Here is a 26,050-nt window from a genome sequence, read left to right as displayed (position 1 = left end):
GATCATTTTTAGCTAGGAAAGCGAGCAATAAATAAAAAGACTGGCCAACTTCACCCACAACAAATTCGTCAATTTTCCTTATAGACATTTAATCTGCTGTCGCCTCCTTCCCCTCCTGCCCTTAGTCTTTCCCAGCATCAGAGTCTTTTCCAATGAGTCGGCTCTCCACATCAAGTGGCCAAGTACTGGGGCTTCAGCTTCAGCATCAGGCTTTCCAGTGAATATTCAGATTCGATTTCCTGTAGGATTGACTTGTTTGATCTCCTTGCAATCCAAGGGACTCTCAACAATCTTCTCCAGCACCACCATTCGAAAGCATCAGTTCTCTAACGCTCAGTCTTCTTTGTGGTCCAACTCCCACATCCATACACGACTACTGGAAAAACCGTAGCTTTGACTATACGGACTTTTGTCAGCAAAGTGATGTTGACCTTGGCCGAGAGGAGCCACCCCGAGCCCAAGGCCAGGGGCGGGGCCGGGAGGAGTAACCCCATGTCCAAGGAGCGGTGGCTGGGCAGGCGCAGGAGGGCCTAGAGGAGCCATCCCAGGTTGAAGATCAGGAAGGGCGGTGGTGAGGAGATACCCCTCATCCAAGGTAAGGAGCAGCGGCTGCGCTTTGCTGGAGCAGCCGTGAAGAGATACCACACGCCCAAGGTAAAAGAAACCCAAGTAAGATGGTAGATGTTGCAAGAGGGCATCAGAGGGCAGACACACTGAAACCATACTCACAGAAAACTAGTCAGTCTAATCACACTAGGACCACAGTCTTGTCTAACTCAATGAAACTAAGCCATGCCCGTGGGGCAACCCAAGACAGGCGGGTCATGGTGGAGAGGTCTGACAGAAGGTGGTCCACTGGAGAAGGGAATGGCAAACCACTTCAGTATTATTGCCTTGAGAACCCCATGAACAGTATGAAAAGGAAAAAATGATAGGATACTGAAAGAGGAACTCCCCAGGTCAGTAGGTGCCCAATATGCTACTGGAGATCAGTGGAGAAATAACTCCAGAAAGAATGAAGGGATGGAGCCAAAGCAAAAACAATACTCAGCTGTGGATGTGACTGGTGATAGAAGCAAGGTCTGATGCTGTAAAGAGCAATATTGTATAGGAACCTGGAATGTCAGGTCCATGAATCAAGGCAAATTGGAAGTGGTCAAACAAGAGATGGCAAGAGTGAACGTCGACATTCTAGGAATCAGCGAACTAAAATGGACTGGAATGGCTGAATTTAACTCAGATGACTATTATAGCTACTACTGCGGGCAGGAATCCCTCAGAAGAAATGGAGTAGCCATCACGGTCAACAAAAGAGTCCAAAATGCAGTACTTGGATGCAATCTCAAAAACGACAGAATGATCTCTGTTCGTCTCCAAGGCAAACCATTCAATATCACGGTAATCCAAGTCTATGCCCCAACCAGTAACGCTGAAGAAGCTGAAGTTGAATGGTTCTATGAAGACCTACAAGATCTTTTAGAACTAACACCCAAAAAAGATGTCCTTTTCTTTATAGGGGACTGGAATGCAAAAGTAGGAAGTCAAGAAACACCTGGAGTAACAGGAAAATTTGGCCTTGGAATGCAGAATGAAGCAGGGCAAAGACTAATAGAGTTCTGCCAAGAAAATGCACTGGTCATAGCAAACACCCTCTTCCAACAACACAAGAGAAGACTCTACACATGGACATCACCAGATGGTCAACACTGAAATCAGATTGATTATATTGTTTGCAGCCAGAGATGGAGAAGCTCTATACAGTCAACAAAAACAAGACCAGGAGCTGACTGTGGCTCAGATCATGAACTCCTTATTACCAAATTCAGACTTAAATTGAAGAAAGTCAGGAAAACTGCTAGACCATTCAGGTATGACCTAAATAAAATCCCTTATGATTATACAGTGGAAGTGAGAAATAGATTTAAGGGCCTAGATCTAATAGATAGAGTGCCTGATGAACTATGGAATGAGGTTCATGACCTTGTACAGGAGACAGGGAGCAAGACCATCCCCATGGAAAAGAAATGCAAAAAACAAAATGGCTGTCTGGGGAGGCCTTACAAATAGCTGTGAAAAGAAGAGAAGCGAAAAGCAAAGGAGAAAAGGAAAGATATAAGCATTCGAATGCAGAGTTTCAAAGAACAGCAAGAAGAGATAAGAAGGCCTTCTTCAGCGATCAATGCAAAGAAATAGAGGAAAAGAAGAGAATGGGAAAGACTAGAGATCTCTTCAAGAAAATTAGAGATACCAAGGGAACATTTCATGCAAAGATGGGCTCGATAAAGGACAGAAATGGTATGGACCTAACAGAAGCAGAAGATATTAAGAAGAGATGGCAAGAATACACGGAAGAACTGTACAAAAAAGATCTTCACGACCTGGATAATCACGATGGTGTGATCACTCATCTAGAGCCAGACATCCTGGAATGTGAAGTCAAGTGGGCCTTAGAAAGCAGCACTATGAACAAAGCTAGTGGAGGTGATGGAATTCCAGTTGAGCTATTTCAAATCCTGAAAGATGATGCTATGAAAGTGCTGCACTCAATATGCCAGCAAATTTGGAAAACTCAGCAGTGGCCACAGGACTGGAAAAGGTCAGTTTTCATTCCAATCCCCAAGAAAGGCAATGCCAAAGAATGCTCAAACTACTGCACAATTGCACTCATCTCACATGCTAGTAAAGTAATGCTTAAAATTCTCCAAGCCAGGCTTCAGCAATACGTAAACCGTGAACTTCCTGATGTTCAAGCTGGTTTTAGAAAAGGCAGAGGAACCAGAGATCAAATTGCCAACATCCACTGGATCATGGAAAAAGCAAGAGAGTTCCAGAAAAACATCTATTTCAGCTTTATTGACTATGCCAACGCCTTTGATTGTGTGGATCACAATAAACTGTGGAAAATTCTTCAAGAGATGGGAATACCAGACCACCTGACCTGCCTCTTGAGAAATCTGTATGCAGATCAGGAAGCAACAGTTAGAACTGGACGTGGAACAACAGACTGGTTCCAAATAGGAAAAGGAGTACGTCAAGGCTGTATATTGTCACCCTGCTTATTTAACTTCTATGCAGAGTACACCAGGAGAAACACTGGACTGGAAGAAACACAAGCTGGAATCAAGATTGCCGGGAGAAATATCAATAACCTCAGATATGCAGATGACACCACCCTTATGGCAGAAAGTGAAGAGGAACTCAAAAGCCTCTTGATGAAAGTGAAAGTGGAGAGTGAAAAAGTTGGCTTAAAGCTCAACATTCAGAAAACGAAGATCATGGCATCTGGTCCCATCACTTCATGGGAAATAGACAGGGAAACAGTGGAAACAGTGTCAGACTTTATTTTTGGGGGCTCCAAAATCACTGCAGATTGTGACTGTAGCCATGAAATTAAAAGACACTTGCTCCTTGGGAGAAAAGTTATGACCTACCTAGACAGTATATTCAAAAGCAGAGACATTACTTTGCCAACAAAGGTCCGTCTAGTCAAGGCTATGGTTTTTCCTGTGGTCATGTATGGATGTGAGAGTTGGACTGTGAAGAAGGCTGAGCGCCGAAGAATTGATGCTTTTGAACTGTGGTGTTGGAGAAGACTCTTGAGAGTCCCTTGGACTGCAAGGAGATCCAACCAGTCCATTCTGAAGGAGATCAGCCCTGGGATTTCTTTGGAAGGACTGATGCTAAAGCTGAAACTCCAGTACTTTGGCCACCTCATGCGAAGAGTTGACTCACTGGAAAAGATTCTGATGCTGGGAGGGATTGGGGGCAGGAGGAGAAGGGAACAACAGAGGATGAGATGGCTGGATGGCATCACTGACTCAATGGACATGAGTCTGAGTGAACTCCGGGAGTTGGTGATGGACAGGGAGTCCTGTGATTCATGGGGTCGCAGAGTCGGATGCGACTGAGCGACTGAACTGAACTGAATACAGTCAAAGGCTTTAGTATAGTCAATGAAGCAGGTGTTTTTTTTTTTTTTTAATTCTCTTGCTTTTTCTATAATCCAGTGGATGTTGGCAATTTGATTTCTGGTTCCTCTGTCTTTTCTAACTCCAGCTTGTACATATGGAAGTTCTCAGTTCACATACTGTTGAAGCCTAACTTGAAGGATTTTGAGCATTAACTTGCTAGCATGTGAAATGAGCCTAATTGTACAGTATTTTGAACATTCTTTGGCATTGCCTTTCTTTGGAATTGGAATGAAAGCGAACCTTTTGCTGTTTGTGGCCACAGCTGAATTTTCCAAATTTGTTGACATATTGAGTGTAGCACTTTAACAGCATTATCCTTTAGTATTTGAAATAGCTCAGCTGGAATTCCATCACCTCCACTAGCTTTGTTTGTAGTAATGGTTCCTAAGGCCCACTTGACTTCACTTTACAGGCTGTCTGGCTCTAGGTGAGTGACCATCCCATCATATTTATCTGAGTCCTTAAGACTTTCTTGTTTAGTTCTTCTGTGTATTCTTGCCGCCTCTTCTTAATATCTTCTGCTTCTGTTAGGTCCATACCATTTCTGTCCTTTATCGAGCCCATCTTTGCATGAAATGTTCCCTTGGTATCTCAAATTTTCTTGAAGAGGTCTCTAGTCTTTTCCATTCTATTATTTTCCTCTATTTCCTTGCATTGTTCACTTAAGAAAGCTTTCTTATCTGTCATATTTCTCTGGAACTCTGCATTCATTTGGGTATATCTTTCCCTTTCTCCTCTGCCTTTTGCTTCTCTTTTTTTTCTCAGCTATTTGTAAGGCCTCCTCAGACAACCACTTTTGCTTTTTTGCATATCTTGGATGATACATGTCGTAATGGTGGAAACACTGGGCAGTATAGAGGCTGGGGTTGGGGGCACTTGTAGCCCAAGCTGAAGACCAGGAAAGCCTGGGCAGATGAGGGCATGATTGAAATGCAATTTAAAAGATGTTTTTTGAAAAGACTGGATTTATTTATTTACGTATTTCTGGCTGTGCTGGGACTTCATTGCTGCAGGCTTTCTCGAGTTGTAGAGACTGAGGGCTGCTGTCTAGTTGTGGTTCACGGGCTTCTCATTGCAGCGGCTTCTCTTGTTGCAGAGTACAGGCTCTAGGTGTGCAGGCTTCAGTAGTTGCAGCACAGAGGCTCGTTAGCTGTGGCTCTCAGGCCCTGGAGCATGCAGGCTTTAGCAGTTGTGGCGTGTGGGCTTACGTGCTCCACAGCATGTGAAATCCTCCCAGAGCAGGGATCGAACCAGTGACCGCTGCATCAGCAGGTGGACTCTGATCGACTGCACCACCTGGGAAGTCCTGCATTTTGCAAGATGTTGATGTAGGTTTTCCTGGTATAGAAACAGAGATGGCCTTCCAGACAGAAGAAACAACCCATGCAGGAAAAAAGCTGAATCCAGTTAGAACTGAGAGCTTGGAGCGCAGGGGATGCATGAAAGATTCATTTATAGACAATAATTGGGCCATTTGTGAAGGGTCAAAGAGCTCACCCTGCAGGTGGTGAAGTGTGAAGGAGAGGGGAAAGGAGATGATGGCGTGCATCATATTCAAATGTTAGAAAAAAACCTGTGAAATTAAAGGTCACACAGAAACTGTCAGCCAGGCAATGACTGGGTGGATGGTGTGCTAGGAAGAGACCAATAGCATTTATACGTTAACTCTTGTTCATCGGAATTTTTTTGAGTGTACATGCTGTGCCAACCCCTCAACCCTCCACCCAAACCAACCCCTCATCATTCTTCAGAGACTGAACTTGGATCCAGCCTGCTGGGGTTCCAGTCCCCACTCTGCCACTTACTAGCTGTGAGACATCAGGCAAGTGTCTTGCCTCATCTGTAAAATGGGAGTGACAAATGTTACCTCCCAGGGCTTTTGTGAGGATCAAATGAATTTTATAATATATAATGTGTTTGGGACAGCACCTGCTACATTCTAAGTGTTGTGGGACTGTTACCTACTGTGTATTTGTTTCTGTCTGTTGCTATAAGAAATTAGCCAGCATCAGTGGTAATATTAGGGTTTATACTATGAGAGTTCTGGTGGCTGCTCAGAGCTCATGAAAAAGGTGAGGAGGTACATGATGAAGAGTTTAGACTGTGTTTTGTTTTGTTTTTTCATAACAGCTTTTTTTGAAGTCTAGTGGGTTTACAATGTTATTTTCTTTTTTTCTACAATGTTATTTTCAAGTGTACCACAAAATGATTCACATATATATGTGTATGTGAATATATATTTATGTGTGTGTATATATACATATATATATATATATATATATATATATATATATATATATTATTTTCTGTTACAGGTTATTATGAGGGGCTTCCGTGATAACTCAGTTGGTAAAGAACCCGCCTGCAGTGCAGGAGACCCAGGTTCAATTCCTGAGTCAGGAAGATCCATTGGAGAAGGTATAGGCTACCCACTCTAGTATTTTGGGGGTTCTCTTGTGGCTCAGCTGGTAAAGAATCTGCCTGCAATGCGGGCGACCAGGGTTCGATCCCGGGGTTGGAAGATCCCCTGGAAAAGGGAACAGCTACTCACTGCAGTGTTCTGGTCTAGAGAATTCCATGGACTGTATAGTCCATAGCAACTTTCACTGTGCTTCACTTCATGAGACACTGAACATAGCTCCCTGTGCTAGACAGTAGGTCCTTGTTGCTTGCGCTCAGTCGCTCAGTCGTGTTCGACTCTTTGTGGACCCATGTACTTTAACCTGCCAGGTTCCTTTGTCCATGGGATTCTCCAGGCAAGAATTGAACTTGAGTCTCCTGCCTCTCCTGCATTGGCAGGTAGATTCTTTACCACTGGCTCCACCAGGGAAGTCCAAAAATATTTAAAAGGAAACAACCATAAAACAAGAGGAGGGGACATGCCATGCTACAAAGGGCCACGTGAGGAAGTACCAGGGTTGGTCAGGAGACAGGGAATGAGGAAGCAATGTGGGCAAGAGCTTTTGTGGTTTCTGTGGGAAGGAATGGGCACTTCAGGATAAGGAGCTTTAGGACTGGCAAGCTGGAATAATTTCAGCAGACTCTGCAGTGGAGGAGCTGTCTGAATTGTCCTGGCATGACCATGGCAGGGAACTGTTGTCCCAGACTCTGGGGACTGTAGAAGCTCCCTAAAGCAGGTGGCTGGGGTCTGGGTTGATCTGCATAGGAAATGTACAGTCATTCGCAGCTGAGTGGTTTATGATCTCTAGCAACTACCTAACTCTGAGAGGGGCAGTCCCTCCAGAGTCTGCAAGACCCCAGATGTCAAAACATCAGAATCACATGGTTACTACAAAGCGAGGGCAGAAACAGAAATATGAGGTGAAGGCACAGTTGGAATCCCTAGCTCCTCATTTTTGTCTCTCCCCTGAGATTCCCAAATCCTCTCTCATTCCACTCCGAGTCCTGTCTACAGCACGAACTGCAGCTCCTATGCAAAAGAACATTCCAAAGAGACACTCATCATTGTAAAACCTTTGCACACACAGATCCAAAAAATCCTTTTCAGATTACACACGAAGGGCCAAGATAACTGTTGATTTAGGACTAGGATGAAAGTTCAGACAGGAGACAGAGATGGGTGGTGTTGGTCCAGGGCAGAGGTGACTCCATACTTGACCATGTATGCAGGGGACTCTGTGTATGAGACAATGAATTTGATGCTCCTTTTGGAATTTAGATCCATTGGAGGAGACAGAGTGTAAACAAATGGATACACTTGCAGGTAAAGAATGACCAAATGTAGAAGGTACCCTGGGTGACTAGAATGGGTTTCCTTAGATATGGGAGACAGAGACTGGCTCCCAGAGACCCTAGTTATATGTGTGCTCAGTTCAGTTCAGTCACTCAGTCGTGTCCGACTCTTTGCGACCCCATGAATTGCAGCACACCACACCTCCCTGTCCATCACCAACTCCCGGAGTTCAGACTCACGTCCATCGAGTCGGTGATGCCATCCAGCCATCTCATCCTCTGTTGTCTCCTTCTCCTGCCCCCAATCCCTGCCAGCATCAGAGTCTTTTCCAATGAGTCAACTCTTCGCATGAGGTGACCAAAGTACTGGAGTTTCAGCTTCAGCATCATTCCTTCCAAAGAACACCCAGGACTGATCTCCTTTAGAATGGACTAATTGGATCTCCTTGCAGTCCAAGGGATTCTCAAGAGTCTTCTCCAACACCACAGTTCAAAAGCATCAATTCTTCAGTGCTCAGCTTTCTTCACAGTCCAACTCTCACATCCATACATGATCACTTGATAAACCATAGCCTTGACTAGACGGACCTTTGTTGGCAAAGTAATGTCTCTGCTTTTCAGTATGCTATCTAGGTTGGTCATAACTTTTCTTTCAAGGAGCAAGTGTCTTTTAATTTCATGGCTGCAATCACCATCTGCAGTAATTTTGGTGCCCCCAAAAATAAAATCTGACACTTTCCACTGTTTCCCCGTCTATTTCCCATGAAGTGATGGGACCAGATGCCATGATCTTCGTTTTCTGAATGTTGAGCTTTAAGCCAACTTTTTCACTCTCCTCTTTCACTTTCAACTCTCTGCAGCCCCGTGGACTGTAGTCTGCCAGGCTTCTCTGTCCATGGGATTCTCCAGGCAAGAACACGGGAGTGGGTAGGATTTCCTCCTCCAGGGGATCTTTCTGACCCAGGGATTGAACTTGATTCTCCTGCATTGGCAGGTGGATTCTTTACCACTAGCACCACCTGGGAAGCCCTGGTTGTATAAACATGTCCACTCAATACCAATAACAGCTATTACTTGCTAACCTTATATTTCAGGCCAGAAGAGATGCCACTCATGTATATGCTTATTACATCCTTCAAAGAATGCTGGAAAGTGGCTACCATTTTAAGCCGTTTCCACATTGGGTCACTGAGGCCTAGCTTCCAGTTTTCCAAGAAAAGCAGAGAGGCTGTGGCTGAAGTTTGTGAAGGTCATTGTTGAAGTTCCTAAGGGAAGGGTGGGTGCGGCACATCTATCTTCCCAGTAAACTTCCTTGAACATTCCAGAATCTAGGAATGTGTGCTGCTTTTTTGTTTTTAAAGTATTCTGCTTGTCCTGGGTCCTCATTGCTGTGCGGGCCTTTCTTTAGCAGCAGCGATCGGGGGCTCCTCTTTGTTGCGGTGTGAGGCCTCATCATTGCTGTGGCTTCTCTTCTTGTGGAGTATGGGCTCTAGAGCACACAGGTTTCAGTAGCTGCAGCACACAGGCCCTAGAGCACAGGCTCAGTAGCTGTGGTACTCGGGCTTGGTTGCTCTGCAGCATGTGAAATCTTCCCAGACCAGGGATCAAACCCGAGTCCCCTGCATCGGCAGGCAGATTCTTATCAACCGGGCCACCAGAGAAATCCTGAGAATACATATTGTTAATGACCCTCACAGATAATTTCTATCACTGGGGCCTCCTTTACATTTCTTCCCTTTTGTGGATGCTAAACTAGAGCTGTCTCATTCTCAGTAACATTCTGGTAAACAGGCTCTGGGTGCGCTCAGGAGGCTGATTTTTAGCCTCTGCCAATTTCCTCTGTCAGTTGTTAGTGCAGACAGGTGTGACATCCAGAGCAGCTGCAGCCGCTTTGGTACAAGAGGAGTATGGGTTTCCCCACCTTTCGCCCCCTTTCCATGCACACCTATCAGAGCAGGGCTAGCAGATAGGAGAACCTAGTTCCCTGAAGGCTTTGGAGTCACTTTACTTTGAGACTTCTTGTTTGGGGCGAGAATACACTTTTCTTTATTGTGTAAGCCTAGGTTTGGGTTTTCTGTCCTTGTGGCTGAAGGGATTCTACTGAAGGTATGCATATGTGTGTAGGCAGCAGACCCATCAGGACCAAGATGCCACGATGGAGCCTCTCAGAAATGATGCTTGAATTGATTCTTAATGAAGAAGGCTTTGGCAGGTGAAGCACAGGTGGAGTTTCAGAAGAAACAGGGTTTCCAAAGAAACACAGGCATGGATCTGTTCCAGAAAGTGTATTTGGATGGAACCAGAGTACAGAGCAGGACAGGGAGCCGTGTGAGATAAGGCTAGAAAGGCTGAGGGGCTGGAACCTAATTCTGGGGTGGGGTCAGTTCTGTGACCCTTCTGGGGCTGTGGAAGGAAGGGGCTCAGAGCCATGACAGCAGGCAGGGGGCTGAGATGGCTGGAAACCAGGGGTCAGGAGAGTCAGGGCTCCTGGGGTCAGAGCGGGTCAGCGATGCAGAGGACTCTTTGGCCCTCACACCCAGCTGTGGGGGAGACACTGTCTTTGAGGCATCGCCAGTCCCACAAAAGGTAGAGAAAGGTGTTGAGGGGCCACTGAAGCCCCACAGACCAGCGGAAGCTGGGCCCAGAGCAGCAGGCAGGATTCCAGCAGCTGTGGGGATGCGGGATGCTGGAGTGGCCACAACCTGGGGGTCAAGGCCAAACCAACTAGAAAGGCAGGTGTGAGCAGACCCTCCCTGGAGGGAGGGGGCTTCCCTAAGTGAAGCTGAGGCCAGTGAGCACTCAACTGGATACGAGAAGGCAAGTCCCTTGGAGGGGAACAGAAAGAGGGGACCACAGACTGGAAGACTGTGGAGGCTGAGGCGGCAGATACGGGGCCCGGGCAGCAGTATGAGAAGGAAACAGCCAGCCTGTTCCCCCTCCCCCAGGAGGCCACAGGTGTGGCGGGGTCCCCAGAGGAGGTTGATTGTGACACTCCACCACCCCCCCCCCATCAGCCTTGGGAGGAACCCTGAGTACTGGGATCCTGGAATGATCACAGGTGCTGTGAATCCAGCTGGGGAGGCTCAGGGGTCTGTTCTGGGACCTTCTTTTCTGAAGCAACCACATCCTTCTGGTCACCGGCTGGAGCTGGGACGGGTGCATCATCTGAAAACGGAGGGAGAACATGGCAGGGCTACACACAGCAGTCCCTCCTCCCTCAGACCCGGAAGTCTGGGCCCCCAGCTCCCTCCCTGGGCCCTGGGCCCAAGGGGCCAGCACCTGTGTCCGGGTGGAACTTGAGCTGTCCCTCGGGGCCGGGGGCTGGGTTGTTGTGGCTTTGCTGCTGCTGTTTCCTCTGTTCCATTTGCAGAACAGCCTGCAGGGGTGGGGGAGATCACAGAGGCAAGATGGTAGGATGCTGAGTCTCCATGGCAACCTGCTGTGTGGTCATGGACCAGTCCTTTCTCAGGGCCCTCAGTTTTTCTCTTTCATTGAGAGTTGGGCTTAATACTAGTTAAAGATACAGTTCTCCCTCACCTGTCATGGCTTGAGTCACACCTTTGGACAGGGAAGCCTCCTCCTCCCTCTTTGGCCTTCCCCTCCTTTCCTGCTTACAACCTCACTGCCCTTATCCAACATGGCAGCTGCACAGCAGCCAGGGATGAGAACAATGTCTGCCCTCACTCAAGATGGTGGCGACTGCCACCCATGGATCTACCAGTGATTAACATAGTGGCTGCAGGCCTTCCCCACTTGTGGACACACTAGGACAAAGGCCGCCAGGGAATCAGAGGATGGATCCATTTCCCTGGCCAGTCACCTGCTGCAGCTCTCTCTTCTGGGCCTCCAGGCGGCCCTGGGAACGCCCCAGAGCCTCGGTTTCCTGGCTGAGGCGCTGAGCCTTGGCATTGAGCTCTGCCTCCCGGGCAGCCAGCTCCTCCTCAAAACGCCTCAGCTCCTCCTCCGTGTAGGCAGGGTGCATCTCTACCGTCTGTAGGGTGAGAACAGGGGCCATCGGCAGGGGAACTCCAGCCTTGGCCCTGCTGATGGAGGTTCAGAGAAGGTGGGGAGGCCTGGACCAGGCGTGTGGATGGAGAGACCTAAGCTGGAACTAGGGAAAGGGGATAAAGGCCAGAGTTGGTGGGGGGAGAAGTTCCAGGGGGGTGGGGGGACAGAGAGAAAGAGAAGTGGCCAGAGACCCTGAAGGAAGGGTTAGGTCTGTGAGAGAGGGATAGTCAGGACCCAGAGTCGCCCGTGTCCTCACCTCCCAGCCCTCCCCGGTGTCCCCGAACTCCTTCCTCTGCGTGGATGCGAGGAACTCCTCCAGGGTCACGAGGCGGTCCTGGTTGGTGTCCACCTGGGGAGCCAGGTAAGGGTAAGCAACGGAGCAGGACGTCCTTCCAGCTACTTATCTCACCCCCACCCACTGCCCGGGTCCCTCCACTCACATTCTTCATCACATGCTCGCGCATGCGCAGCCGCTCTTCCTCCATCTCCCGCATGTCATCGTCCTCATTCTTTGGGTCGTACACCTTCTCCAGCTGCAAGGGTCAAGTGAAAGGCAGGATGTACTGAGAGGTCCAGGGTATGCTCCTTCCCAGGCTAACCTAACCCCCACCCCCACCCACAGACACAGAAAACTTCAACTCCCATCAGTCTTTGGGATATCCTGCCACTCCTGGCAGCCTCTTTTCGCCCCATGGACTGCTGGCAGTTGTAGTTTTCCCCCTGAACCCACATCCAGGGGGACCTGAGGGGACCCTGAGGATCCTAAGGGGACATGTGGTTGATATAGGCATCCTTTTCACCCACAGCCTCCAAGACACTCACCTCCTTGGTGAAGAGGGCCTCCAGCTCCTGCTCATCCAGGACACCATCACTGTTGATATCTGAAGAAGAGACAACAAGGCTTCTTGGGGGACTGAGCACAGAGTGGGTCAAGTCCCTAAGTGATCTGCTAGAGAAGATCTGGCTGATGCGAGGTCTGTTCTCAGAGGATGGGCAACAGCAGGGTGGTTGTTAGGATGGTGACCTTCAGGCTTCAGTGCCCCCATAGACCTGATGCTAGGACACCCCTTTCCCAAACAGGATCTCAAGAATGGAACAGATGAAGGTCAGGCTCCATTGGGACCATTCGTGGGCCCACTGTCTTGCAGAGTAAATTGATCTCTAGCTACCAGTGATCTGGCCACAGGATCAGCCCCTTTGCCCAGGATCCAGGGGTGTGAGTGGCACCTCCCCAAGAACTACCCCAGGGCTGACTCCCATCGCCAGAGAAGCTTCTCCCTGCCAATGTGCCATATGTGCCTTGCTCACTGCCCCGACAGAGGTAGCCAGGAACCCTGACCTTGCAAATCCAATGGTTAGTCTTTAGCCTGCACCTTAACTTGACTTTCTGCCTTTGGCTCCCAGAACATCATTCTCTCCTCTCCAGCTGTCCTTATTTTCCTTAGCCGGCCCTGCCCTCTCCCTGACCTCTACACTTTGGTGTACCCCAGGGGTCAGGGTCGTCTTTCCTATCAAATATTCAGATTTGTCTATTACGGTTGCCACTAGTCAGATGGGCTGTTTAAATTTAAATCAGTATCAAATAAGATTAAAATTTCAGTTTATCAGTCCCACTTGCTACATGGCAAGCACTCAATACCCATAAATGGCCAGTGGCTGCCATATTGGGCAGCACAGAACATTAGCCATCATAAGGAGAGTTCAATTGGCCCAGACTTCCTTAGATGGGTTTCCCTCACTTTTAATGCCATCCACAAGTTGCCTCCACACTTGAATACCCCACTGCCGACTCTCCATCACCACCTAAATGTCTAACAGACATCTCTTAACTTGATGTGAACAGACCCAGCTCCCACTCTTGTTTGCTTTTCTCTCCCATTCCTTCCAGTTGCTCAGGCCAAAAACCTCAGTCACCCTTGACTCTCTTGTTCCACTGCAGTCCTCATCCAGTCCATCTCTGAGTCCTACCAGCTTGACCTTCAAGATGAATCCAGAATCCTATCACTCTTTCCTGCTTCCATCAGCATCTCATGACTTCTGCCTTGGATCCTGGTTTTGACCCTCGACCCCTACAGCCTGTCCTTGACACAGCACCCAGCACTCAGATGAATCCTGTTACCACTTGACAGGTGGGGTCAGTTCCTCTGCTCAAAATCCTTTTTCAGTGTCTCACTCAAGACAGAAAATCCAGCTTTCTCACTCTGACTGTAGAACTGCTCTTATCTCCCCAACAGTCTTTCCTATCATTCTTTTCTTTTGGTTGAGCCACTCAGCAGGTGGGATCTTAGTTCCCCGACTAGGGGTTGAACCCACGCCCTCAGCAGTAAAAGCTCGGAGTCCTAACCCCTGGATTGCCAGGGAATTCCGTTTCTCATCATTCTTCTCTTCCAGCATTCTGTTCCAGTGACCTTGGAAAACCCACCAAGTTCATTCTCCCCTGCCTGTGTTTGCTGTGTCCCCAGTTTAGACACGTTATCTGTGAGACTCAACCCCTCACTTCACTGAGGTCTTGGTTCAAATGTCATCTCTCTTGAGCTGTGCTGTGCCATCCAGTGGCTGCTAGCTACACAGGGCAAATGAAATTTAAATGAGCAACAATCACATGCAATGAAAAATTCATTTCCTTGACATTACGCTAAGTGAAAGAAGCCAGTCACAAAGAAGACAAATACTGTACAATTCCACTTCTATGAAGTAGTTAATAAAAGAGTCAAAAATCATAGAGAAAAGAAAACAGAAGTAACTAGGGGCTGGGGGAAAAGGTCATGCGGAACTGATGATTAACATAGAGCTTCAGTTTTTGCAAGGATGAAAACACTTGCGTAACAATGTGAGTGTACTTAACCCTACTGAAATGTACATTTAAAAATGGCTAACTAAGATGGTAGATTTTATGTCAAGTGTATTTTACTAGAATTACAAAATTTTAAAAATTTAACTTAACTGCCCCCCCCCCCACCACCACCACTATCCTGTTTCTTAGTTGTAAAACCCACATTTCAAGTCCTTAATTAATAGACATGGGAACTAATGGAACACATGGGAACTAATAAGAACCTATTGTACGGCACAGGGAACTCTACTCAATACTCTGTAATGATCTACGTGGGAAAAGTAGCTTAAAAAAATAAGCTTAAAAAAAAAGGCTAAAACTGAGTCACTTTGCTGTACAGAAGAAATTAGCACAACACTGTAAATCAACTACGCTCCAATAAAAATTGATTAAAAAAGAAAAGAACAAAGGATGCTAGGTTAATAAACTTCCTCATTCATTAAAAAAAAAAAGACTTCGCTGGTGATCCAGTGGTTAAGACTCTATGCTTCTACTGCAGGGGGCACAGGTTCAGTCTCTGGTTGGGGAACTAAGATCCCGTACTCTGTGTGGTTATGGCAAAAAAAAAAAAAGCAACATGGGGCTGGTGGCTGCTGTATTGGACAACACAGGCATGGAACATTTCCATCAGCATAGAAAGTTCTGCTGGACAATGCTGATGTAGCAAATACCTTTCCAGACCAAGCTATCTAAAAATCATCACTGCAGACCCTAAATTCCGACGTCCTTGTTTGCATGGTACATGTGACTCTCTGATCATCTCCTAGAGAACCAACTTCACCAATTCTAAAAATGTACTTTTTTTGCTCCCCATATTTTATTATCCATGAAATTGGGAGGCATCTTATCACTGAGGGTGTATCAGTTTTAAGGGCAGTTTGTATAAAATTCAAGTGTGTCTTACACTCCAAGGTCACTTTGATTCACTGAAATAGAGTATTTGCCTGGTCACAGGCTCTGTGATGGCAGGGAGACTTTCTTTTGTTCACATCTGTATCCACAGGGTCTTCATGAAGTTCAGTCCTTAAGAGGTCACTTGGCAAACATTTGTTGAATAAATGAATCAGACCCTGCTAAGCTCTGGTGACAGGCTATAGCTTTTGTGTTGGGATCCTGGGCACACCTGAGGGGGCCCGGCAAGAACTGACATCAGGGGGATTCCCTGGTCATCCTGTGGTTAGGACTCTGCGCTTTCACTGCCAACGGCCCCTGGTTCAATCCCTGGTCAGGGAACTAAGATCCTGCAGGCCTCAAGGCACAGTCCAAAAAAAAAAAAATGACATCAGGATATAAGACCCAGCACAGGCCAGATTCAGAGTCAAACACCTGGCATTTGGAGGTTTTGGAATTTGAGGCTGGACACAGAGGTGATGTTTCCAGACAGGAGGAGAATGAAGGGGAATATGCCCCTGAATTAGCATGCAGAGGGGGCTTCCTGGCTCCCTGGAGGCTTGGTGACTAGAGTTTAGCACCCCTGCCCCCAACACCCCGCCTTAGTGATAGGACCCCCGGGGGGACCACGGCTTCTGTACTGCCATGAAGAGGAGGGGGGCGGTCCATACCTAGCCAGGCCTGGTTTGCTCTGTTAGGGATACTGATCAGTCCTTACAACCCAGAAGTCTGGTGTACCCCAGAAGAAAGGACCAGCTCTTGTATGCAGGATCTTGGCCCCAACAACAGGGAGCGACAGGGTCTTTCTGACCACCAGGGGAGAGGGGCTCAGCATTCTTTGGCCTTCTTAAGCCCCATGACATAAGGGAGACAGACCCCTTTCCAGCATTCAGGCCCCAGACAGCCCAGACAGGTCAGACCTCAGTATTAGCGTGGGTCCTGGACTCCCTCTCCACCTTACCATGCAGTATGAAGAAGGTCTTGGGGTTAAACCTGTTGGGGTCCAATCCATCCAGTTCCTCCCACACCTCCTTCAGCTGGGCTTGGCTGCCCTGTGGAAGGGAGAGCCAGGGGCTCATGAGCAAGAAGCCTGGGTCCCACAGGATGAAGCTAGAGAGAACCCTTTACCCCCATCCCTCGAATGTCTTACCCCCAAACAAAAAAACTACAACTCCCAGCAGCCCCTGGAGGTAGCTAGGCACATTAAAAGGGAGCTCTGCCTCAAGGTCTGCTGGGAGTTATAGTTTTTCAGCTGCTTTCTTGTGGAGCTTGGAAAGTTGGATGTGGTGGGGCTGGGCATGAACGGGGGTCCTCACAGGCACATTAACTTTGGGGTGTTCTCGGTGCCGGCGCTGTTGCTCTTCCAGCTTCCTCTCCGCCTCCTTCCGCTGCTCTTCCCCCAGGGACTCCAGATAACGGCGTCTCTCATGTTCCTTGAGCATTTCGTAGCGTTTGAACTCTTCATGATGGGCTGCGTCGTACTGGGCCAGGTCCCGAGTGGCCTGGGGAAAGGCAGCTGGTCATTCCCACCTCACCTCTACACCCAGTTCCTAATTCCAGCCTCTGAATGCCAGGCCTTTGGCTCTGAATCTGGCCCCTACTTCCACCTGTGCTGGGTCTTAGGTCCTGACGTCACTTCTTGCCCCACAACACAGAGCCTCCCTTCTTTGCTCAAAAAAAGATGAGGATGGTCCTCATCTTTCAAGTCCTCCACAATCTCAAGATCTTGGAGGAATAAATAATAAGGAATAGCTCATGAGGTGGCTTACTATGGAAAGCACTACAGTTAAGAGGGTAAAGAACCTGAGGGCTCTAATTATTCTGTCCAGGGTTCAAATCTAGGCTCTGTTATGTGAGCAAGTCCCAGTCGCTGTATGACCTCGGGCAAGTCACTCATTCTCTCTGTGCCTCTGTTTCTGCCTCTGGAAATTGGAGATAACAATACATAGTGGGTGGTACAGGGTCCCCCCCACCCCACCCCCCCCACCTCAGAATTCATGTGAACAGAACTGCAGAATGTGACTTTTCTTTGAAATAGGATCTTTGCAGATCTAATTAGGGAAGATGAGGTCCTGCTGGATGAGGGTGGGCCCTAATTCTAAGGACTAGTGTCTACAGAGAGGACACAGAGAGAGACAGAGAGAACGCCATGTGATGGTAGGAGTAGAGACTGGAGTGAGGTGTCTGCAAGCCAAGGAATGCTGGCAACCCCCAGCAGCTAGAAGTAGAAAGGAGCAGATGCCTCTAAAGAAACTTTGGTTTTGGCCCAGTGATACTGATTTTGGACTTCCGTCCTCCAGAACTGTGAGAGAACCTTTGTGTTGTTTTAAGCCATGAGTCTGTGGTAATTTGTTATATGGAAGCAGTAGAAAGCCAATACAGCTGCTGTGTGGGGAACAGACAGAGGTTCTCAACCTGGGCTGACTGCGGTCCCCAAGGGACAGCTGTCAATGTCTGCAGATATTGTTGGTCATAGCTGGCGGAGGTCTATTGGCATCTAGTGGGTAGAGGCCCGGGATGCTGCTAAACACCACACAATGCACAAACAGCCCCACAACAAATTATTCAGCCCCAAATGCCAAAAGTGCCAAGAAACCCTGCTGGCATGTGTGAAAGGCAGAAGCAAGCCTATTTCTCAGTATGATAGGGGTTGAGACCAGGAGAATGACAGTGGGGCTGGAGGAAAGCAGAGAGTTTCCAGAATGTTTTGGAAAAGAAGTGGCAGAAACATCCCTCAGGGACAGAGGTCAGGCATGGACCCAATCAATCAAATGACTGCTATTATCTTTATAGCCACTAGATGGCGCTCCAGTCAGCCAGGAAAGCAGGCTCAGGTTCAGGCTAGGAGGAAGGGAGTGGGTTCTGTCCAGGGGGTGCTGGGCAGCTACACCAGGGCTGTGAGCCAGGGAGAGGCAGAGGCGGAGGCAGGCCTGAGTATCCCTGGCCACTCCCCAGCCCCACACTTGGCTTTGCACACGAGGCATGGTTGTAGATCCCACTTCTCACATGAGGACTATTTAGTTGCTGGGCTGGTCTAACAAATGACCGTCAATTTGTGGCTTAAAAAACACACTTATCATCTTACAGTATGGAGGCTGGAGTCTGAAATTAGTTCAGTGGGCTGCAATTACAGTGCTGGCAAAGCCGTGCTCCCTCCGGAGATTCAAGGAGAGAATCCTCTTTTGCCTTTTCCAGGTTTTACAAAGACTTTTTTTCCTTGGCTGCCGTATCAGGGAAATGAACCTGTACCCTCAGCAGCAAAAGCTCAGAATCCTAACCACTGGACCCCCAGGGAACATCCAGAAGTAAATTCAATTTCTTTTTTTCTTTGCCACGCAACACACTTGGCAGGATCTCAGTTCCCTGACCGGGAATGAAACCTGGGCCATTACAGTGAAAGCCTGGAATCCTAACACTAGGGTGCCAGAGAACCCTATAAGGACCCTTTTGATGACACTAAGGGCCCAATGGGATAACTCAGGCTCATCCCCCATCTCAAGATCCTCAACTTAATCACATATGCACAGGCCACTTTGCCGCATCAGGTCATATAGTGAACAGGTACCGTCTTTCAGGGGGCCGTTATTTTGCCTCCAATAAGGACACAGAGGTGATCCCAGCCCCCCAGTCATAGGGGAGAGATCTGAATCCAGGTGTGAGTGAGGCCAACTCCCCTCACCCCCCAACTCTGCTTTCCTATAGAGAATCTGGGGAAGGCGTTTAGGCACAACCAGCTCTCTGCAGCCTGCTGGCTTGAGAGAACACCAGACAGGGGTGAGCAGGCTCAGTCCTGGGCTCCGTCCCCTTCTCCCTCTGAGGGCAGTCCTCTGCCTTCAGGTCCCCTGCAAGTTACCGTCTGGATCAACAGCTCTAGGTCCCGGGCCTCGAATGTGTGCTGATTCTGAGGGTCCAGGTGTTCAAACTGCTTCAGGAGGTTCAAGTGATCCAACTGTATGTCTGGATGAGAGGGAAGATGAGGGGGAAAAGCATGAACTCATGGGATGTTCCTTCTTCCAAAATCCCTATCCTGGACTGGATGGGCTGGATGTGCTCTAAAGGAGGTCACAGAGGGCATGGAAGGATGTCACAGAGGACAGCATGAATGGGCCTGGAGCAATCAGGGAGGACTTCCTGGGGGAGGCAATGAACACAACTGAGTATGATGCTGAAAATGATAATAACCAGCATGTGTCAAACACATACTATATGCCAGGCCTTGCTCCCTAAACACATTAAATATATGAATGCATTTACTTTTCACAAAAGTCTCACATAGGTTCTGCAATTATCTCACTTTATGGTTGTGGAAACAGGCTCAGAGAGGGGAAGGAACATCTAGGTCACCATTTAAGAAGAGGCAGAATGAAGATTAGTTGGGCTTCAGAGCACATGATACTCAACCTCCTTATGGGTTGAACTGTCTTGCCCCCACATTCACACAGAGGTTGATGTCCTGACCCCCAGTATCACAGAACTTATTTGGAGACAGGGTTTTACAGAGGTGATCAAGTTAAAATGAGGTCATGAGGGTGAGACCTAATCCCATATGACAGGAAGCCTTATAAAAATGGAAAATCTGGGGGACTCCCTGGTGGTTCAGTGGTGAAGGATCTGCCTGCTAATGCAGGAGACACAGGTTCAATCCCCGGTCTGGGAAGATCTCGCATGCTTTGGAGCAACTGAGCCTGACCGCTGCCAACTATCTAGCCTGTGCTCTAGAGCCGGGGAGCCTCAACTACAGAAGCCCACTGCGCCTGGAGCCCGTGCTCCACCACAAGAGAAGCCTCTGCACGGCAACTAGAGAGTAGCCCTTGCTCTTTCATTGGTGGTCTGCCCAGCAAGGAAGACCCAGCACAGCCAAATAAATAAATTAAAAAAAAATTTTTTTAGTACATTGTGCTAGGAAGAAAATTTTATCAATCTTCTACACAGATTTTACAAAGGTGGTGAGAAGGTGGCCCCGGAGGCGCCCCCTGTCCAAATCACCTAGATACCGGGGAGGGAGGCCGCCGGCCCCGCCCCGCCCCCGGACCCCGCCCACCGCCCCGCCCCCCGGACCCCGCCCACCGCCCCGCCCCCCGGACCCCGCCCACCGCCCCCGCGCTCACTGGGCTCCTGCTGGGCGTCCATCTTGGCCTTGAGCAGCATCCTCAGCCTAGACACCTCCTGCCGCTTGAGCTCGTCCAGCTTGGTACGGACGTGGTGGCTGACGAAGTCCAGCTCCCGGCTCAGCTTCCCACTCTGCCCAGGAGAGAGGGGACACTGGTCAAGCAGCCTTCTCTGGAGCCTTCTGCAAGCTTTCTGATGCCTTCCTGGGGTGCCCCAGAGCCCCCAAGACAGGATCGACATTTAGCGAAGGCTGATTCACACGACCACCCCCACTCCCGCCCCTGAAACAGAGAAAGTGCTGCGTGAGCCTGTCTTTTTCGGGGTCGGGGGGCGGAGGGGAAGGCACAGAGGGGTGCGTACACTTGCTCAGAAGAGCGTGAGGGGAGGGGCTGGGATTGGAACCCAGCACCATACCACTCCAGAACCCGCCTGCCTACGTGGCCGCATTTCTGACGTTATTTCCCACTTGTATGACCTTGAACAGGCTCTATGGCTGCTGTTTCTCTGGCTAGGCAGCGGGACGGGCTGGGCTCATTGATCTCTGGTTCCACCCATCCATTGTTGGGGGGTCCAGGTGAGTGGGGACAGATGAGAACCCCAGGAATGCTGGGAGTTTTGCGGGGAGCAGGGCTGCCCTCCTCATCAGTCCTGGGTCAAGGAGTTTGAGGTAGGGCAGAGGAGCGAGGCAGGCAGTCGTGTGTGTGTGTGTGTGTGAGTGTGTGTGTGTGTGAATGAGCATTCTTCTCAAGAGACTCTGCTTAGGGGATGGGGCAGGATATGGGCTCAGGGCTCAGTCAGTCCAGGGGTTGAGACCCAGGCCTCCTGGAAGGACGAACACTTCTACCAGGACCTCAGGGTCCGCCTCTGTAAAATGGGGAGAATCCCAGCTCCTCTGGAGGCTTAAGACGAGAGTTAGAGGAGATGTGTGTGATGACAGCATCTCCTGTGTTTTGAATTCTTCCTGTGTGGACAGCACTTTGCTGAGAACTCACAGAACCAGCCCTTGCAGGGTGCAGACTGAGGACAGCCACTGTGCAGGTCCACGTCCTTTACACGTCAGACAGTCCTGTCATCGCTCCACTTTACAGATGGGAAAACTGAAGCACAGCGCAGGGAGGCCACACAGCTGGGAGAGCTGATACTAGAAGCCATGGGCCACCCATATCCACGCTTAACCACACATTCTGTCTCCCCCGCCCCCAATCCTTTCTCAGCTGTGCGACCTGGAGAAGTTACTTCTTCCCCAGGCTCAGACTCTGCCCTCTGAGCACGCATCTCCTCATCCGCGCCCAGCGCGCTCGCACCCAGCCACAGCGCACCTTAATGTCCTCGGCGTTGGCGGCCTGCAGCTTTTCCCGGAAGTGCCCATCAGTCTCCAGCACATTGATGACTTCCTGGAGGTACCGGTGATAGTACAGGCCTGTGTCCTGGGGCAACAAAGATGAACATGGCAGTGCCAGCCCTGGTCCCCCTGCAGATAGGACCCAGAGACCAGCCCACAACCCTGAGCAGGAGATCTATCCCATGCGACACAGGTGCTGGAGCCAGTGACCTCGGTTGCTCTGTAATCCCAGACAAATTACCCGATACTATGGGCCTCAGCTCTCACCTCCTCTTAGGTCTGTCTGTGCTGGAGATGAAATTAAAATCACAAGGGTAAACACCAAGCCCAAAACTGCCCCCAGAGTGGACATACTGCGATTTATTGGCAAGCAGTGAAACATTCATTCAATAAGCATTCACCCAGCCCCTACCATTTCCCAGGCACTGTTCAAGAGAACACAGCCAGTGAACAAGACAAACAAAAATCAGAACTTCCCTCATGGTCCAGTGGTTAAGACTTTGCACTTCCAACGCAGGGCGTGCAGGCTCAATCCTTGGTCAGGGAACTAAGATCCCACATGCCTCATGGCAAGGCCAAAAAAAAAGACTGACAAAAATTCCCGAGCTCCTAGTCCTAGCTCAGCCACTTTTCTTTTCCAGGGTCTCACTCTTCCACAGACAATAAAATTCCCTACTTCTCAGAACTGTGGTGAAAAGTGATGAGATAAAAAGCCTGACACATAGTAAGGCTTTAGAAGACACTCAGTCTACCATAGTAATCATTACACGTGTTGAGGAAAATAAATGGGAAGAGATTGCCCAGCTATGGGTATAATAGCTTCCTATTGCTGCTCTAACAAATATCACAAACTAAGCGACTTAGAGCTGTAAAAATTTATTCCCTTACAGAGTTCTGGAAGTCACAAGTCTAAACTGGTTCAGCAGGACTGGGCTTATTCTGGAGACTTGAGGGAACACTCTGCTTCCTTGCTTTTTCCAGCGTCTAGAGGCTGCCTATATTCCTTGGCTTATGGCCTTGCCTCACTCTGACCTCTGCTTACATCATCACATCGCCTCTGACACTGACCTTTTTGCCTCACTCTTCTAGGGGACCCTTGTGGTTACACTGGGCCCATCTGAACAGTACAGGACATAGAGAAGGAAATAGCCAACCCACTCCAGTATCCTTGCCTGGGAAATCCCACAGACAGAAGAGCCTGGCGGGCTCCAGTCTGTGGGGTCTCAAGGAGTCGGACAGGACTTAGCGACTCAACAACAAAATACTACAGTATACAGAACTGTGAAAAAGAAAGTGAAAAGTGTCAAGGAGAAAAACAAAGTTTGCAGCATGGGATGTTTTTGCAACTCTTTCTGCACATGGATACACCCCTGTGTATGCCAGCAACTAGACATATATTCAGATGCAAAGGTTTTTTTTTGTTTCATAAAAGTAAAGTCATACTCTGTAAACAAAACAAACAATACAGGATTACTTCTCCACCTAACTCAATCACACCTCCAAACACTCTTTTGCCATATATCGACAGATTCTGGGCACGGACATCTTCGGGGGCCATCATTCAACCAAACAGAGTAGGCTAAATCCCGAATCCGCCAATGACTAGCTGTGTGATGACTAGCAGGACTGCTAGGATGCCTACTTAAATTTCAATTTCAGCTAAAACAACAAATAACTTTCAGAATATGGATACTGCATAGAGGGCGTTTATATTAGTAATTATTCATTGTGTATCTGAAATTCAGTTTTAACTGAGCATCCTTTATTTGCCAAGTCTTGCAACCTTAGTTCTTGGTCAAGATACTTAACTCTGTGCCTCAGTTTCCTCACCTGTAAAGTAAGGTTAAGGAATACCTACCTCATAGGGGCTGTTATGAGGATTAGAGGAGTTAATATTGCTAAATATTTAACTCAGAGCTTATCTGTTGCTCAGTTGCTCAGTCCTGTCTGACTCTTTGCGATCCCATGGACTGCAGCATGCCAGGCTTCTCTGTCCTTCACTATCTCCTGGAGTTTACTCAAACTCATGTTCGTTGAGTCAGTGATGCTATCTAATCATCTCATCCTCTGCTGCCCCCTTCTCTTTTTGCCTTTAGCACTTAGTAGGAGCTGTCAGTGCTATTATGGCTGATGTCATTGCCATTTATAACCTTCTATTCACCTCAGAATAAAGTCTCCACCATGGTCCACAAGGCCCCGTGTGATTAGCTCCAGCCCGTCTCTGACCTCGTCTCCCCTTCTCTCACTCTGTCTCAAGCCACACTGGCCTCCTCTGTGTCCTTCTACTCTCTGCTCTCCTCCACCATACAGCCGTTGCCCAGGCTGTTCGTTCTGCCTGGAATATTCTTCCCGGCACTCCAGATCTCAGTTCAAATGATCCCTCCTTCCTCTTTGACCATCACTGCTGGTGGTCCACTCTTAGCAGCCCCAGCCTTTTCTAGTGAGCTAGGCTGGTCTGCGAGGGCAGGGGGCTTGCTCTAAATGAACTAAGGGAAAGGGAACTCAAGCTGCACTTCTGTGTCTGCAGAGAATTCATGGGGCAAAGGTCTCAGGTGCTGGGTGGGGACCTGCCACACCACACACAGGAACTCGGAATGATCCGTCCTGTTCCAGAGACAGCAACATGTCCATTCCTAGTGAAAGCTGTAGGATTCGGGCCATGAATCAGGGCACTGGAGGATCTTTTAAGTTCCAAATTCCCTAAGACCATAGGTTTCATAGTGTTTGATAGACACACACGGGAATAAATGAGCATTTTCCATGCCCCATGCCCATCATACTTTAAACTACAACTCCCGTGAGCCCCCTGAAGTGAGAACACCCTAGTTAGCTAACATCACCAGCTCAGCGTGCTACTGGGAAATGTAGTTTTTTGTCCCCCCCCCCCCGCCCCGCCCCCAGCTTCCTTCTTGAGGGGAGGGCGTCTTAAAGGAGATTTAGGTGTGTGTGGGGTGGGGGGCAGGGGCCCGGGGGCGGGATGCAGATTTTCTATCTAAAATCTGACCTGATTCCCCATACCTTATAGTCAGAGAGAGACTTAAAATCTGACAGACACACACACACACGCCCTCAAGTTTTTCACCACGTCAAAGCCCTGGGACTGCAAAGAATGGCAGGCAAACTCCAAGCTACATCCGTAGCCACCCAGCGGCAACGGGGGAGCGGGAACTGTAGTGCCACTGCAAACACATGGCTGGCAAGCAGGGCAGGGCCACTCACAGGGCTCTCGGTCGCGGGATTCTCCTCCTTGGGCGTCCCCCGCTCCAGGGGCACGGCCAGAACAGCGCGCAGCAGCAGTAGAGATGGCAGGAGGAAGAGGGCTGCACGGGGCCCAGAGGGAGGCATGGCGGCGTGGTCTGTTGGGGGCGGAGAGGTGGAATATGTCTGTCCCAAGACTCCTCCTCCCCCTGGACCCAGGAGTCTGGACTTCCAGCGCCGATCCCCGCCCCCTTCCAAGAATCAAGATTCGAAGCGTTTAGTTATCCGGACCTAGGAGTCTGAGCCTTTCCTTCCTCAGACCCAGGAGTCCTGGCTTCCAGCATCCTCTTCGCTTACACTCGGGAATCCAGGGTCTCGACCCCCTCTTTCCCTAAACCCAAAGGTCGAGGCCCCAAGCCTCCTTTTCTCCCAGGACCTAGAGGTACCGGGGTCCTCCCCCGAGATCGAGTTTTCCAGCCCTCCGGTCCCCCGCCTCCCTTCTTCCCAGGACCGAAGAGTCTAGGACCCTCCAGCCCCTTACCTCTCCTTCACCGCAGAGGGCGTCTTCCTGGCATAGGACCTCCGGAGCTTTCTCGGTGTTTTCCCCCCTAGGCCACGCCCACTTTCCCGCAGAGGATCCGATCTCAGCAGCCTGATTGGTCCACGCTGGCTCCAGGTTCCTCGGGACTCTGTCCAGCGGCTCCGCCCCTTGTCGAAGTCGCTGGCCTTTTCTCGAAAGCCTAGCCTCCTTTTTTGGAAGCCCTACCTTTTGACGCCACATAGCCTGCTTTTTAGGAGAAAGAACGGAGACTTTCAAAGAGAACTACAACTCCCTCTCGGACCGGGGCAAAATGAGTCTACTTCCGCGGGCATCTTGGCCTCTTTGGCTCATGGGAGTTGTAGTTTTCTCATTTATTTTCTCGCCTGGACGTGGCTGTAAATTACAGATCGATAGTAGCTGGCACAGGTCACATTGTAAGTTTCTTATGTAAGAAAGAAAAGAGC

At 49.1% G+C, this 26,050-nt stretch overlaps 2 protein-coding genes across 2 annotated transcripts in view; one reads left to right on the top strand and one right to left on the bottom strand.

Moving 5' to 3' along the window:
* The window catches only part of TULP2 (TUB like protein 2), a 61,490-nt gene that overhangs the window by 27,227 nt on the left and 8,213 nt on the right, over nt 1-26,050 (top strand). The gene's annotated exons all lie outside the window — the stretch shown is intronic.
* On the bottom strand, nt 9,734-25,668 carry NUCB1 (nucleobindin 1). Its single transcript, XM_052657001.1, has 13 exons — nt 25,587-25,668; nt 25,067-25,203; nt 21,825-21,932; nt 20,505-20,637; nt 19,250-19,353; nt 16,713-16,898; nt 16,358-16,448; nt 12,495-12,553; nt 12,113-12,205; nt 11,929-12,021; nt 11,485-11,655; nt 10,944-11,040; nt 9,734-10,829 (listed from the first exon to the last, which is right to left on the bottom strand). The coding sequence occupies exons 2-13, from the start codon at nt 25,190-25,192 to the stop codon at nt 10,717-10,719; spliced, it is 1,374 nt and encodes a 457-aa protein (XP_052512961.1). The 5' UTR covers nt 25,193-25,203; nt 25,587-25,668; the 3' UTR covers nt 9,734-10,716.

This window comes from Budorcas taxicolor, chromosome 18 (genome assembly GCF_023091745.1).
Source record: "Budorcas taxicolor isolate Tak-1 chromosome 18, Takin1.1, whole genome shotgun sequence".
NCBI classification, from domain to species: Eukaryota; Metazoa; Chordata; class Mammalia; order Artiodactyla; family Bovidae; genus Budorcas; species Budorcas taxicolor.
The sequence above is the reverse complement of the archived record's forward strand: the minus strand, read 5'-3'. Positions and strand labels throughout refer to the sequence as shown.

Bases quoted from the DNA above. Each gene is read 5' to 3' on its own strand.
- NUCB1 (XM_052657001.1), bottom strand. From the start codon at position 25,192: ATGCCTCCCTCTGGGCCCCGTGCAGCCCTCTTCCTCCTGCCATCTCTA. The intron at 12,554-16,357 runs GTAAGGTGGAGA...TCTCTTCTTCAG, and splicing joins GACCTTCTTCATACTGCATG to ATATCAACAGTGATGGTGTC. The intron at 11,656-11,928 runs GTGAGGACACGG...CTCACCCTACAG, and splicing joins ACACCGGGGAGGGCTGGGAG to ACGGTAGAGATGCACCCTGC.